The sequence below is a fragment of the Cryptomeria japonica genome, chromosome 3 (genome assembly GCF_030272615.1).
Source record: "Cryptomeria japonica chromosome 3, Sugi_1.0, whole genome shotgun sequence".
Lineage (NCBI taxonomy): Eukaryota > Viridiplantae > Streptophyta > Pinopsida > Cupressales > Cupressaceae > Cryptomeria > Cryptomeria japonica.
The window spans coordinates 347,254,630-347,270,991 of NC_081407.1; the positions used below are offsets into that span (position 1 = coordinate 347,254,630).

At 38.3% G+C, this 16,362-nt stretch overlaps 1 protein-coding gene across 3 annotated transcripts in view; it reads left to right on the forward strand.

Moving 5' to 3' along the window:
- LOC131034788 (probable potassium transporter 9) overlaps positions 1 to 16,362 on the forward strand; it is a 57,366-nt gene that overhangs the window by 14,309 nt on the left and 26,695 nt on the right. Inside the window, exon 1 of one of the 3 annotated variants that reach the window (XM_057966376.2) lies at positions 6,167 to 6,501. The exons of 1 other annotated variant lie outside the window; for it this stretch is intronic. In XM_057966376.2, coding sequence (XP_057822359.1) covers positions 6,460 to 6,501 — 42 coding nt within the window. In that variant the 5' untranslated portion in view covers positions 6,167 to 6,459. Of the gene's footprint in view, positions 1 to 6,166; positions 6,502 to 14,838; positions 15,111 to 16,362 lie in introns of those variants that run through there. One more of the 3 variants, XM_057966374.2, reaches the window with a different exon arrangement.

The following is a 16,362-nucleotide window of genomic DNA, read 5'->3' on the forward strand; positions in this document are numbered from 1 at the left end:
TCACAGGATGGCAGACAGACCTATTGAATCTCTCACACCGCATAATTACCACACTTGGAAGGGTCGCATGATGACTCTTCTCCAGTCAAAAGGGTTATGGTCCTGTTTGGATGAGGTTCAGCCTCAGTTGACACGTCCTTTTGAGATTATGCAGCACAGGAACAATATGGATCAGGCTATGGGATTGATGGCTTTACACATTTCTGACAGTCTCCAGTTTCATCTTGAGGGTTGTATCACTCCTCGAGCCATTTGGACCAAGTTTGAGGGACTTTTTGGTACTGTCAACGAGTTCAGAGCTTTGCAGCTTGAGGCAGAGTTAACTTCCTTGGTACCTGATTCATTTCCTTCTATTGAGGACTTTCTGATGAAGTTCAAACAGCAAAGATCTATCTTGCAAGGTTGTGGTAAGACTAAGACTGATACAGAGTGCATTTTCCTGATTCTCTCTAAGCTTCGGGGTCCATTTCAGATCTTCTCTTCGACCTTCTATTCCACCATGGATGCCTTGGGTGCTCGACATGTCATGCCTTCTTTTGAGGTCTTTTGTGATCGTCTGACTCGTGAGCAAGCTAAACTTAAGCAGTTGGATTCACTTTCAGGTTCACAGAACCAAGCATTGGTAGCCCAGCCCTCCAAAGGAAAACAGAAGCAGAAACCAAAGCCTAAGAAAGATTCAGAGGCTAGTGAGAATCCCTCCAAGCCACCACCTAAGTCTGATTCAAAACCACAATTCAATTCTAAACAGGGCAAATCTTCAAAGTCTGGTGAGTCTTCCTCCAAGACTAAGAAGAAATCAGGTGATCCTTGCAGTTTTTGTGGCAAGGAAGGACATCCCGTTTCCAGGTGTTGGAAACGTTTAGAGGCTTTGGAGGAAGCCATGCAGCAGCATAATATCAGTGCACCACAGCCTCCTTCACAGCCCACAGGGAAAGGTCATGCTCTTTCTGCACGAGCATTGTCCTCAGCGTCCACTTGGATTCTAGATTCTGGTGCCTCTCACCATATGACACACACACAGGATTTGGTCACCGCTCTTGCTCCTACAGGCACTTGACATATTGTAGTTGGTGACTCAGCACAACTTTCCGTTCAGGGTTCTGGTACTGTTTCATTGGATGGTGGTTGTCTTCAGGATGTGCTTTTGGTTCCTGACATTTCGACAAACCTACTATCCGTTTATCAGATTTGCCACTCTGGCTCTGGTAAGACAGTTGAGTTCTCTCCACATGATGTGGTTATTCGAGATCTTCATGATCCTGACTTGGTTGTGGCTACTGGGAGTGTGGATTCTGCATCTCACTTATATAGTTTTGATGGCTTTGAGAGTTCAGACACTGTTGGTTCCTCTCTTATAGCACATGCAGATTCAGTGAGTAGGCTTTGGCATGAGCGTTTTGGTCATGTCAATTACAGATATCTACAGCAGATGAGTACACAGGCACTTGTGATTGGACTTCCACAGATTTCTTGTACAGATGGTGTATGTCATGGTTGTGTCCTTGGTAAACATCATCGAGATCCTTTTCCTAATGGTCGAGCCTCTCGTGCTAGGGCAGCCCTAGAGTTGGTACACAGTGATCTTATGTCCTTTCCGACTCCTTCTTTTTCAGGGGCCCGTTATGTACTCACTTTTATTGATGACTTCTCCAGACGTACATGGGTGTACTTTCTTAAGTACAAGTCTGATGTCTTTGACTCTTTCAGGAAGTTTAAGACATTTGTGGAGAAGCAATCTGGACTTTCTATCAGGAGGATACGCACAGATAATGGGGGGGAGTATGTAAATCAGGCTTTCAGAGATTTTTGCACTGAGCATGGTTTACAGCATCAGTTTACAGTTCCTTATACCCCTCAACAGAATGGTGTTGCTGAGAGAAAGAACAGAACCTTACGGGAGATGGCAAATTGTATGATACAGTCTCGAGCTATGAGTTCTTCATTTTGGGCTGAGGCAGTCAATTGTGCCAATTATATTCAGAATCGGATGCCCCATAAGGCATTACGACATATGACTCCTGAGGAGGCTTGGACCCATGTCAAGCCTGATGTTTCTACATTCCGAGTTTTTGGTAGTGAGGCTTGGGCATTTATTCCTGATGCTCAGCGGATAGCCATGGAGAGGAAGAGCCGACCACTCATATTTGTTGGCTACTGTGAGGATGTTAAGGCATACAGGTTGTTTGATCCTGATTCCAGAGAGGTCTTGTTTCGGCGGGATGTCCAGTTTGATGAGTGCTATCCTCAGATGGATTCTCCATCACCAGCTTCTCCCTCATTGCCTACTCCTTCCTCTTCATCTCTTGAGGATTACTTATCTCTTGAGGATGATGTAGATCATGATCCACCATCTCCACCACCACCAGTTGCTCCATCTTTGCCGAAGTGGGCCCGTGATACTGTTGATGCAGCTGGTTCTTTGGCAGGTGATCCTTCAGATACTCGTCGCACTCGTGCTCAGACATCTGGTTCTAGTCTTTTGAGTCATACCCTTTCAAATGATCCTCAAAAGTTTTCAGAGGCGACAGGACACCCAGAGTGGGATAGGGCCATGGATGAGGAGTATTCTTCTTTGATGAAGAATCATACTTGGGATCTTTGTCCTCTTCCTAAGGGAAGAAAGTTGGTTCGGTGCAAGTGGGTGTATCGTACCAAGTATGCTGCAGATGGTTCTATTGATAAGTATAAGGCTCGTCTTGTTGCGAAGGGGTTTTCTCAGGTAGAGGGTATTGACTACTCTGAGACCTTTGCTCCTGTCGCCAAGATGAATTCTATACGCCTGGTACTTTCACTTGCAGCTTCACAGGGATGGACAGTGTTTCAGATGGATGTGAAGAGTGCCTTCTTGCATGGAGACCTACATGAGGAGATCTATATGGAGCAGCCTCAGGGTTTTGTGCAGGACACTTCTTTGGTTTGCAGACTTCGACGTTCATTGTATGGTCTCAAACAAGCCCCCAGGGCTTGGTATGAGAAGATGGACTCCTTCTTGCTTTCCTCGCACTTCACACGCTGTCATTCCGATCACATAGTCTATATTCAGCGTCAGGAGGGTGATCTTTTGATTCTAGTGCTATATGTAGATGATCTCATCATTACAGGTAGCTCATCCTCCATGATTCAGAGTGTTCAGAGAGCTTTGATGGAGCAGTTTGAGATGACCGATCTTGGTCTCTTGCACTTCTTTCTGGGTCTACAGGTTATTCAGTCTTCGGATGGGATTTCCATTTTTCAGGAGAAGTATGCTCTTGATATGCTTCAGCGATTTGGCATGCTTGATTGCAAGTCTGCCCCCACTCCATTTCAGTCAGGTGTTGTTTTGTCTTCCACTTGCTCTACTCCTTCAGTAGACCCCACTTTATACAGGCAGTTGGTTGGCAGTCTGTTGTACCTGACACATTCTCGTCCTGATCTTTCCTTTGCGGTTGGCCTTGTCTCTCGGTTCTCCCATGATCCTCATGAGAGCCATTGGCAAGCAGCCAAACGTATTTTGAGATATATTCGGGGCACCACACATTATGGCATTCACTACTCTTCAGGATCCCCTCACATCATTGGCTTCACTGACTCCGATTGGGCTGGTGATGTCACTGATCGGAAGTCTACTTCTGGCTTCGTTTTTTGCCTTGGTTCTGGTCCTATCACATGGTCTTGCAAGAAGCAATCTGCTATTGCATTATCATCTACAGAGGCTGAGTACCGTGCAGCAGTGTTAGCCAGTCAGGAGGTTTTATGGCTTCGGCAGTCGATGACAGAGTTTGGGTTTCCTCCAGATTGTCCCACTATTCTTTGGTGTGACAACCAGAGTGCCATTCACATTTCACGCAACCCAGTGGAGCATCAGCGGACAAAGCACATTGAAATCCACATGCACTTCATCAGACAGTTGATTCAGGATGGTTCTCTCATCTTGGAGTATATTCCTACAGAGGAGCAGGTTGCTGACATCTTCACTAAACCTTTGGCGTCTCCGCGCTATCTTCAGTTGCGCTCAATGCTTGGGGTGAAGGAAGTTGTCCTTGGGGGGTCTCAGTGAGGCCTTCCTTCCTTCATGTTTTCTTTTCAGCATGATTCTTTATCTCTTTTTGGAGAGGAGTTTTTTCCCACTGGGTTTTCTCCTTTACTCCACTTTATAGAGATTTTCTTGTATTTGGGTACCTCATCAGGCCTTGTTGCCGGGACCCTCTTTTGCATTGTAGTTCCTTTGCTTTCTTCTGCATTGTTTGTAGCTGCATTGTAGCTCATCTTAAGGGGGGGTGTTAGAGTAAAGTAATTAATTAACTTTGCTCTCCTCTTAAGATTTCTCTTTATGCATACATTAGTCATTTAATAATTAATATTTAATTATTAAATGCTCACACCTTAGGGTTAGGTTTTCCTTTTGGTGTTGATCTCCTTTATAAGAATTGATCTCTTGTATTATTCATCTTCTTGATTCATATTTTCTCTGATAATACATCTTTTCTCTTTGTCAGAGCCAAAACCCTTGTATTTGTTCTCTCTCTTTCTCTGTGACAGGTTTCTTGCATGCAGGTTTCTTTTGGGTTCTGTGGATTTGTATTTCTCAAATCCTACATAAAATACATTGAGAGATATCCTCCTAGAGGTGCCTATTTTTTATATATTCACTTTAATAATTTTTCACTTTAAAGCGAGGCACCTATTAGACTTTTTTGATGAATAGGCCTTCTCTATTAATTAGAAATATTAATTTGTAATATTTAAAAAAATAAATTTAATTAGAAATATAACTTGATCATAATAATAATCTTAAGCACTAACCCACATCGACACTTGTGAAGGAGAGGTGCTATGCTTGAGGTCCTTGTAGTCTAGAGGATTGATCACAACCATGGAAAATGAAACCTCCTCTAAGATGTCTTTTGTTACAATTGTTTCAAAAATAGAGTCGAAAAAACTATTTGTGTTGTGAGAAAAAACAAAATGAAAGGTTACACATTTTACTAGCTTGATATGCAATTCCATCAAATGAGAGCAAGCAATGTACATTTTGTGAGATGGATGGAGACAAGTATCACTCCACAACATGGCGAGGCCTTGCATGTGTGACATGAAACAATATGCAATGGCATTAACTCATCATTGACCTATTTTGCCAAAAATGTTTTTTTTTTACTTTAATAAATATCATGAAAAAATTTATAATGAAGTTTAGCTTATGCAAATATGTTCTCACTAAATCCTATAAACAACTTTAATTTATATTTGAAAATTGCAATACATTAATTTGTTTTCTAATAGAAACAAATATAATATTTAAAATAAAAGAAAAAAATAAAATAGACAATCTATTAAAAAAATAAATATTGTAAAACAAAGTTATATGTCCACATTTTATAGTAGAATAAGTTTAAAAAATTAAAAAAATAGAGTGAAAACAATAGTTTCCCTATCATAAGTTGTGACGGTTGATAGCAAAGGTGATGATGCAGGTTATGCTAGACCATCTCAAGCAATCAAAATCCAATTGTTTAAAAAATATTATCCTTTACATATGTGACAATTTTAATATGGATTGAAATGAGGTGTACGGCAATTTTAATTCCTATAATAAATAGACTGCATTGACCTTCTGACAATGTATTTTGTGGTAGCCCGGTCAGTGCTCCCCTTGTTTTTTAGGGATCAATCATTATTAATACTAAAGTTTCCAATTAAATGGAATGAAACTGAAGATAGCGTGGCCAAAGCGCTTGTTAGGTAAGTTTGATTGAAACAAGCGGACCCAGAGGATTTAGAAACCATTTGAAAGAAATTAAGATTTTTTTTTAAGTTTTACCCACCTGTCCAGCTTGCCTCATAATATTTCTCCATATGGCATAAATTTATGGTCGGCAGTCATGATGATAATTAAGGATAAGACCTTAATACTTTTAAAATAATTTTCAAGGTATGTCTGTAGTAGTTGAGATGACGTCTGCACTGTTGAATAAAATAAACCCCTGGTCAAGAAAGGGAAACTCATTATCATAAAACTATACAGTAAGTCAATTTCTTTGTTACTCTCTGTAGACAGTGTGCTGTAAACAGAATGGACGCGTACCCACGAAACCCACTCAAAAAGGAATCTTTCCTACCCGGCAATCACGGGCAGAGTAATACGTGGCATTTGTGGTGGGTGTCCCTCCAATGGCAGAGATGGAAAATGTGAAACCGCTACAGAGAATGTTGTCTGCACTATTAACACCACTTCACGTTCTCAAGAAATTAATGCAAAGTTTTTGTAACTACCTTGTGAGAATTTTGAGAGTACGAAACGCCGCTTTATGCAAAGTGCGACTCCGCTGCTTGTAACCACCGTTTTTCTGTTGGGGAACGGACCCGTGTGGAAATTTTATGAACTTATCCGCTCTTGTTTCAATGGCTGCTCTAGGTTAGCTTCCTCACTGTGAATGTGTGTACATTGGTTGATTGTTCAGCTGTCTAGTGGGTGGCAAAATGGATCCTGATGCAGGAATCGATAAGTTGAAGAACACTGAGGTCAGTTGGAATTTTGATTTCTCTTTTTTAATTTCTTCGAATCTAGGCTTTCACATTGTCTCTCAAATTACCTGATAACTATGGGCAGAAATTCGATTTAAGTGGAATGAAACCCATTAAAATGATTTAGTAATGACTATTTTTTATTTAGTTGTTACAAATCTTGCAAGAGCTTTGCTTGCCTTCCAGACGACCTGTTAATGAGGGTAAATATAGAAGGCTGGGTAAGTTACATACGTCATGGCTTAGTTCTGGGTAGTAAGGGATATGTCTGAGCTTCGAACATGCAATAACAGAGTTTTTTCCTTTTTTCTTTTTTCCTTTCTTGGGGTTGAGATATGATTAGTATTTGCAGTCAATGTAATTCACAGAGGAAGATGAAGGATACCGAGTATACTTTAATACAGTTTCCTTTCAATACAAAGTTGTATAGAAGACCCTACTATGCGTTTAAGGGCAGTTTATTTGCTCATGTAGTGGAGTTCTGTTGCAATTTTTCTGGAAATTATGATAAGCCTGTGACTATAAGTCAATTGAAGTTGACTGAATTCGGTATGGGTTTCCCTGTCAATTTTTACTTCAGAAACATGGTTGAATCCTTTTGCGTTTTGCTTTTTGGCTCGTGGAAAAATGAGAATGGAAAGCCTGCATTTATGTGATGCTTGTGTTCTCCTTTCTGATGAACGTCCACATGGAAAGTGGGCCAGACATTTACAGGCGAACACAGGTCTCTGGTAAAAATCTAGCAAACACAGGTCTACTCATTCTGTATTTACATTTCTTGACCTACTTCCATTTAATCTATTGGAGACTATTTAGCACACCTTTCTTTCAATAGCTGTGTCTGTGGTATAATGGAGCTGTTATTAGAGTTTGTCGTATTGTTTAAGATTTATGTTTAGGTTTTATTATGCATATTAGTTGTCAGTAGTTACTAGCAAGAGCAGATCTCTGTCTTGGACAATTACAGCCCCACAAAATACTAGAGCCAGCCTGTTTCTTGTCATAGTATTGTCTTCAGGAACTGCACTTATAAATGGTCAAGCTAAAAGGTGAAGTTTAGATATTGATTTTTCTGGATTCAAACCGTGTAGATATTTTTGCGGATCAAACTTTATGATCTAATGCTCTCATTCCCTGATGATGGATCATAGAGTTTGATCCAAAACATTGGACATAAAAATATCTGAACAGTTCGAATCAAGAAAAATCAATATCTAAATCATTATGGACTGGAAATTTCTTGTTTCTGATTGATAAATGGTGAAGTTTTTAGTCCCAGCCTAGCTAGAATGCCTCGGCACATGTGGGAACAAGTGTAAAGATTAATATTACTAGAATTTTTCTCTCAAGTGGCTTACACTTGTCTCGTGATTTTTGCTGTCATTTTAAGCAATCAATAGTATTATGCTCTGTTGAATCAAGAAAATGTTGTGCTTCAGTATCCAAGTAAAACATTTACAAGAAATTCAATGCTAGCCTAAAGATCATTGTCTTTCATGGCCCTCTTGTACTTCCAAAATCCATTAGTTTTGACTGAAAGAATCTTGTTTACAAATATCCCAACCTGAGAACTTGTTATTCTTTGGATGTAGTGGATATTTGTGCTGACGTAAGTATGTGTCTACTTCCCTTGGTGTGAAGATGTTGGGTCTTAGGCTTTCAACTATCATGCTAGAGAAACTTAGATAATTGCATGCCCCTGTCCATACAATCGGATGCTTCTTGTAAACTATCAAAAGAACAAAACATGTAAAGCTGTTCAAATGCAGCAATTAGTAACTTTATGGACACTAATATTAAATTACTTGGAAGTTTCTCAACATACTCATCAACATAAGGGAATCTATTTAGAAACATGGAATAATTTGGACTGTATGAACCCGTCCGATCAATTTGGGTTCTCCTCCATCCTCTACAAAATAAAATCTTAAACAATTCTCTTCCTTAAGTCCACGGCGATGTGTCTCTGCCCATGCTCTCTGGTTTGGAACTTTGGATGTCTCGGGGACACTGGGAAGGACAAAACTTCTCCCACGGGTCCTGATGCCCGAACCTTAACAGGGGGATGTTCTCCCCATTTCCTGGATGGGTTGGGAGCTTCCATGCTTCCCTTCACCTGGTTGGGAACATGTTAGGACGTTTTTTGACAGGAAAAATACGTTCCAAACAAAGCAAAAATTGCATTGACAGAGGGCAGAGTTAAATCAAATTGTGTAATTGTGACAGCTTCATTTACTCAAATTGTTAACAAAAATAATAAATAGCAGCTTCTTTTAATTTTTTTTCCTAAAATTTTGATTTTGAATATCCCCCTGTTCCTTCTCCATCGCCAGTATCTTAATTTTTTTTTCCATCCCCAAAACTGCATCCCCATATCCACTCGTCTCCTCCCTCATTCGGATAAACATTTTCCCTCAAAACTGAATCGTTTTTATGGCAGAAATAGTAGTTTGTGTGCAGTTGTGTGTCCTGAATTATTTTGATAACCACACCTGGTAGGACGAGACAATTTATTGAACTTTGCTTTCTCACACTCCTGTTTACTTCATTGTGGCTGCTTCTTGTATTTAATATTCTTCTGGTCAATAGAAAATTTTGAATGCCACTGCACTGACGGGAATATTCAAATTTCAGAGGGTGAAACTAGTGCAATCTTTGAAGTCCTTAGCTTTTCCTTCTCTGCCCACCAAAATTTACACACAACTTGCACACAACCATCTGTATTTGGTTTGTGTTTGTATTTGTATTTGTATTGGCAGTATTAACATGAAACAAGTCTTGCAAGGCTTACACCTTGTAATCCTTATGGTAATTAGGGTGGGATCCCATGGAGGGGGTTACAGCTCCAATATCAAATTTTTCTCCTCCACCGAAAAAAAAAGAAAAGGCACAATAATTGAAAAATTATATGAAAAAAGTTTGCAATTTTTTTGACTGATTATTTTAAAAATATTATGATTATTATTAAATATTAATATTTTGGTACGTAAATGACTCCACCTTTTGTTACTATTCTTCTCTATATCAATTGGAATGAATCATATTATATGAAATGTAAAAAATAAAAATAATATTAATATTAATGTTCTATATATTTTAATTGTCACTTAGAAAATCATAACAATAAGTAGGACTACCAAATGTAATGAAAATGATGTCTGCAGAGGATGTAACCGGCCTTAAAACAAAAATTTGACTGGATTACAGAGTAATTTGAATAAGTCTAGAAAAGAAGAAAGGTAAACGAAGTGTCGTGAAGGGCGGGGAGAGGCAATTGCTGTCTATAAATGACATCATTCACATGCATGCGCAAGTGTCTGGATTAAAAGGCCTTGACAAGCGTTTAAAGCATTGAATTTTTTGTCTCATTGGTGCCCGGATTTTACACACCGTATTCTCGGGGACAATTTTTGAGACGTCAAAAGGAGAAAACTTTTGAAAATTTAACCACAAATGACGGTGTTGATCTGTTCCACAAAGGCGATGATAGCGGGATTGATCGGGAGAAGAAATGAATATCCAAAGTTGTGCATAATGTCATATTCATCATGATTACGACAATTCAACGCTGTCTAAATTTCATGCCATCTCCATCACAAACGACTTTACACGAAAGGCATCTATATTTGTCGTTCGCATGATAAGAGCATCTTCGTAAGATATATAACATATGGTAACCCTAGAAATTGACGCTTACCTTAAAACAAACCCTGGAAAATGACGCTTACCAAGAAAAACCCTACCCTATCTATACAAACATTTGTGCGGTCTGCGTGTGATGCACAGCTTCCGACGGCTCATCTAATAGAATAGTCCGCCATATCGAAGCGCCAAAACAGCGAACGGGATCCAATGTAAATGCTGTCTGAAGATTACTGGGACGAATCTGCAGCTCACGCAGGAATCCGTGCCACATCACACAAAAATGATCTCATACAAATGACTTCGTACGATGAACGCCGTAGGCTTTGAGATAGGTGTTAGGCGTAGGTCCGAAGGAACTACAGAGTGCGCTTAAATGCAAATCGGAAGTAAATAATCGCCGGGATTTGATATTAGCGGCTGAGATCTGTTCATTATTGATCAACGTTTATGATGGATTTTAAACTGCCCATCTCTTTCCTCGGCTGTATTGGAGTTTACGTCATTTAGTTTCTAGATCTTCGATTGCTTTCGACATGTCTATGAATGTTAACTTTTTTCAAAGTTGAACGTTTATGACAAAATTAAAATTACAAAATATTTTATGTTAAATTTTTTGACAAATTAATAATTATTTTAGTAAAAAGTGTATGTTGGGTAAACACAATTCAATGGAAACATTCTTTTCACAGGATTGTTTTGAATTTGAATATGAAATCTTTGAAAAGATATTTAGGGGAGAATAGTCAAAAGTGGAGTAAGGTCTAATAGTGAGGATGGTAGTTGGGCACAATTAGTTTATTAGTGGAATATAAAATGTGTCATCTCAATATTTATCTTCAAAAAGATCTCAATAAATTTTAAAAAGCAACCAATTATGTGATGTCACATCAACCCCTACCCTTAGAATAGTAGGGCTATGGTAGTCGGTATATTAGTTGAAGGGGAGGAGGGCAGGTCACAATAATACAGTCATATGAGCAAGACTTTTGATCTCGGGGCTTGATGGCAACTTAAGGGTGGGCAGCCCCTACCATTCTATAGGCTAGTTCGGTGATTACAAGCTGGGCTAGGGAGAGAAGAATCCGAAGAAGGGGTGTCGGAGCGTAGTTCCTCGTTTCCGGATCTCCATCCTTTGCTGCATGACCAGAGTGAAGTGAGTGTCGTGCCCGCTGTTCGTATCTCTATTATCAGTTAGATTAGATCGAGCGTCGCTGCTTACGCTTGCCGGTATCAGCAACCAGAGGAAAGAACCCCCGGGTCATTCTACTCTCTCCCACCCATGTAATGCACAACTATGGGCTTGACTTCTTTTTGGAACCATTTTGGACACCTTAAAAAAAGGCATGTGATGTGGCATCATATTTGACCATGTGGACTTGAAACAATTTTTTTTGAGTAGGGGATATGTCAAGTAGCTGTACAAAATTGAAAGTGATTTGAAATATCCATGACAAATTTTGGGAGGTGGGAAGTTAGGGTGCTTCGCTATAAGGCCCTCCCCCTAAAAGTATGGGTGTACCTTCATAAGTGCTAGCTATGTTTTTATTAAGGTTGTGGTACTTCTTATCATTGAATTTGAATTGAAAATAGGTGGATTAGCTCACTCTCATCTTTTTATTGTTTCAGGGGAAGGGCTCTAATTAATGTCCATGTTTTAATAATTGTTTACTTGTTCATACAACCTTCCAATTATCAACTTCAAAAAACTAGAAAAATGATAATTAAAAAACCATTAAGATATTTCATATGTATCAATGGCCGCCCACTTGTACCCTTAGTAGTTAAAATTTTAATATTCAATTGGAGAAGTTGTACAATTTTATTGGTACCCAAGCACATGGTTATTGTGGCATTTGTGCATAAGTATTGGTAAAAATAGTTATTAGAGGAATATGTATTTACTTATCGGATTGATAAAATATCTCAGTGGATGATATAAAATCTTCCATAAATAAAATGGCTACCACATATCCATATATTCATATATATACTTAAGAGACGTTATACATAGGACATTAGGAGAGAGAACATGCAATGATCCTGCCTGAAAAATAATAATATAAAATAAAATAATTTAATGTAGTGCTTAATTTTAAAATGGAAGGTATCCTCAACTTTTAGACATTGAATAGCCGTACTAAGATTATTGAATATTGATTGTAATATTTATAATTGTAAACAAATAATTAAATTTTAATTCATGGAAATTTTCTTTGTTGCAAGTTATAAGGTATTTAAACATTTTACTTTTTAATTAAGTGGTCTTCAGTCAATTAGTGAAGTCGAGTGGTTTCAAAAAAGTTTATGGGATGATGTTTGTTGAATGTAAAGATTTGATGCGTAAAAAGATGAAGTTAGGATTGCACATGAGACAAATTTAATGGAGAAGATATTTGTAAAGCGGAAAAAATCGAACCCTAGTTGCTCTCCCCTCTTCCAACTCCAAGGAGAGAGAAGGGAGATTACTAGGATTGACGGTTTTCACTTGGGGGAGACTTTACATTCAAAAGAGGGGTTGAAACCCACGAGATCCAATCCCACGCAATGCAAGATTGGATTCTAAATGAGTTTCAAGGGTTAAGACAGCAAGGCTACCCTCTTTTGTAAAGAATGTAGATAGAATGATTAAGCTAGGAGTGCATGAAAAGTGAGAAAGATTCACTTATAAACAGAGATAGGGATATAGGATGAAGCTGCGGACCTGGAATTAGCAGTAAAATGTCGAGACGGTGCTGTCCTGCAAATTTGAGCAAAAGTTGACGGGACGATGGCGCCCGACGTGCACACGGTCCTCCGAAAAATCCTCGAAACGAAGGGGGATCTGTTCGTCTCTGCACAAGGATTCCAGATCTTCAATTACAGCCGCGTACCTGCAACCTACACACAGAAAAGCGAAGACGATTGGGGGGTTAGGGATTAGAGGTTTGCCCTTAGGTCAAACCCCGGTTTTGGAATTAACCAAGAAATGAGAAATGCTGTAAATGTAAATGATTGTAATGTAAAACAAGTACTAGTACCTTGTTGTAAGAATGTTTGTATTCTTACATGCGAAGGTGTAGATGTTGTTGTATGTTGTATGTTGTATGTTGTAGGTGATCTCCTCTTCAATGGTTGAATCCTTGTCTTGAATGCAACACTTAGCCTTGAATGGAGACTTAGAATGATCAATTGCTTGAAGGAATGCTTGAATGCTTGAATGTTTGAATGTTTGAATATCGTTTCCACCTTTTTTTCTGTCTTACTAAAATGGGAGAGGAAATGTAGTTTATATACTTGCCAATTAGGGTTGATAGACTGATTTTCCCGACCTTAGGCCGACCAGGAAATGTTATTTTCCAATTTGCAAACAAAAAGACCCGAAGCCCCATAGGAGACCGAGCCCAAAATAGGGCCAGGGACCAAGGCGCTGGGCGCCATGGTCCTGGGGGACCAGGGGGCGCCCTGGTCCTGAAGGACCAGGGCGCTGGGCGCTCTGGTCCCACCTCCCGGGACAGCAGGGTGCAAGGAGGGATCAGGCAGGGTGCTGGAAAAATGCAGTTTTTGGTGTCATGAGCAAGTTTCGGGGTCTCCATTCAGGTTCCGTGTTGCATCGCCGTCGTGAAGACCCAAATGCAGTCAAAATTGCAAGTGTCGCAATTTTAGGACGCTACAATATCCTCAAATCTTGACTCTTAATAAATGAAGCTTTGCTACATTTTGGGTCTAGACTAGTTGGTTGAGCCGTTGAAAGGCATGGACAATTGACGCAAGTTCAAACCTTGTCTTAGCCGAAAAGAGCCAGTTTACCCAGCCGCGCTCAAGTAGATGATAGTTTATGCACCCAACTTATAATCACAAAAAAAGAAAAGAAATAGATAATTTATACACCAACTTATAATTACAAAAAAGAAAAGAAAAAGATAATTTGTATACCTAATACTACAATATGCTAATCCAAATATCAAAATATATGGACAACTTTGAATTTGTTTCCTGGTAAAGGGTGGTTTCTTAGTCATTATCATTTTGGACACATCTACAAGAAATAAATAATTTTAAAGATTTTGAATGAAATAGATGATTGTATTTTAATTGGTTGAGCACAATTGATGAAAATGATATGTTATTTTACAAACTACCAATGTTGAAATTCTTCAAAAATGCAATTATGTTAAATTTGACTCTTTCATAATTTTAATGAACTAGATCCCTTACTTTAGACAGCATAAACCGACTTCTAAGTTGAATATTATTCCCTTATAATATTATAATCTAATATGTATATGAAGACAAAAGATACCAAATTTTATATTAAGAAAAGAAAAAGGAAATAGATTTGAAACGAGAGATCTGGTCAAAGATTTTGATCACGGGTATTGCAAGAAATACGAGGTTGCATTTGTAACTATTTAAATATTTAATTTCATAAAAACAAATGCTGTAAGAAAAAATACCTGTCTGTAACCCTAAAACTAGTGCCCTGACGTAGATCAAAATGAACTTCAAAAAACAATGCAAGCATTATAAAACTTTTTTGCAACCTTTAAAAAAATGTTTCATAATTTTAAATAAATATCTTGTAACTACCTCACCAACAATTAACATATTCCTGCACAGAAAATGCTCACACCATTTACTCCATGCAATTTCTTGTGCTTCTGCTGGTCACACCAAAAGGGATATAATACTGGCTAATCCAAACTTCAAGCACAATAATTTTATGGTCGCTCCCTCATTGTTTTGTAACCTGCATTTTCTGTTATGGTCTGGGTCTGTTTCAACCTATAAGATACATGGCTTACCCAATCTGTTGATTCTATAAACTTGTACACCCTTTTTCCTACAGATTTCCCAGTTCTAATGCCCCCCAGCCTAATTGCAATATCAATGTATATAGGCTCCTGCTTGTGAAAATTTGATATTTTTCCATTTCTGGCAACATGAATCTGGAGGCTGGAGACGATCAGCTCAAGAAAGCCAAGGTTAGTTAGCATTACAATTCTGTAGATTTGAATGCCTCTTTCATCAGTCTTAGTTTATAAGATTATTGTTTTGGCAAGGTTATTTAATGACATGGCTTCCACGTTATACATCTTTGTGAAATCTGTGATAAAAATGGTGAGATTTGAGTTAGCCACCCATCTTATAATTTTCTTAGACTTTTTATGTGCTGCTTCAAGCAGCTTAGCCCACCCTTAAGATAACACACCAATGGTGCAAATTTTATCATACTTTTGGGAATAGATTTGGAGCATTCATTATGGGTAGGGTGGCTAAGAGGATAAATTACAGTCTCTGCTCTGGCTACCAGGCGAGATGTAGAACTTTAGGTACTAGTAACAAGGATTTTGTTTCCTTAAGTTAGGATAGAAGATGCTGAACTGAATTTGTTGGATTTTAAATTACACTCTCTGGTTACCTGAGTTGGATGTTTTACTGAATCCGTTGGATTTTAAATTACAGTCTCTGCTCTGGTTACCTAGATTTGGATGTTTAACTGAATTCGTTGGATTTTAAATTATAGTTTCTGCTCTGATCAGTAAAACTGATTTTGTTTGCTTAGATTAGACGAGGAGATCTATAACTTAATTCATTGGATTTCAAATATAGTCTCTGCTCTGGCTACCAGGCGAGATGTGGAATTCTAGGTATCAGAAACAGGGATTTTGTTTACCTAAGGGTAGAATATGTTTAACTGAATTCGTTAGATTTTAAATTACAGTCTCTGCACTGGCTATCAGGTGAGAGTACCAGTAGAACACTAGGTATCAGAAACAGGGATTTTGTTTTCCTTATGTCAGGATAGAAAATGTTTAACTGAATTTTTTGGATTTTAAATTACAGTCTTCAAATTATCTCACACAAAAGTAATATATAACCTTCATTTTGAAAATAAAAAAATTGAAATTTTACTAGAAATCGGGTGTAGGGTTCACATTAAGAAGAGCCATTCCAGATGGCCTTTTAAGAAGTTGTTTTGTGTCTGAATTGAAAGAGTTTGGTGTCTGAAAAACACAGCATAGAATTTCAGTTTAAGTTGATGAATATTGCCCATTCATTTACTCCAGAACCCTATGGATGGTTATTTTAATGGTCTTTTCTTTGCCTAGTAGAAATTTGAGATTTGATATATGGATGGTTAATTTTTAATAGTCTTTTTATTGCCTAGTAGAAATTTGAGATTATAAGATTTTGAAGACCATTAGTTTTGAGAACAGCAGACACTTAACGTAC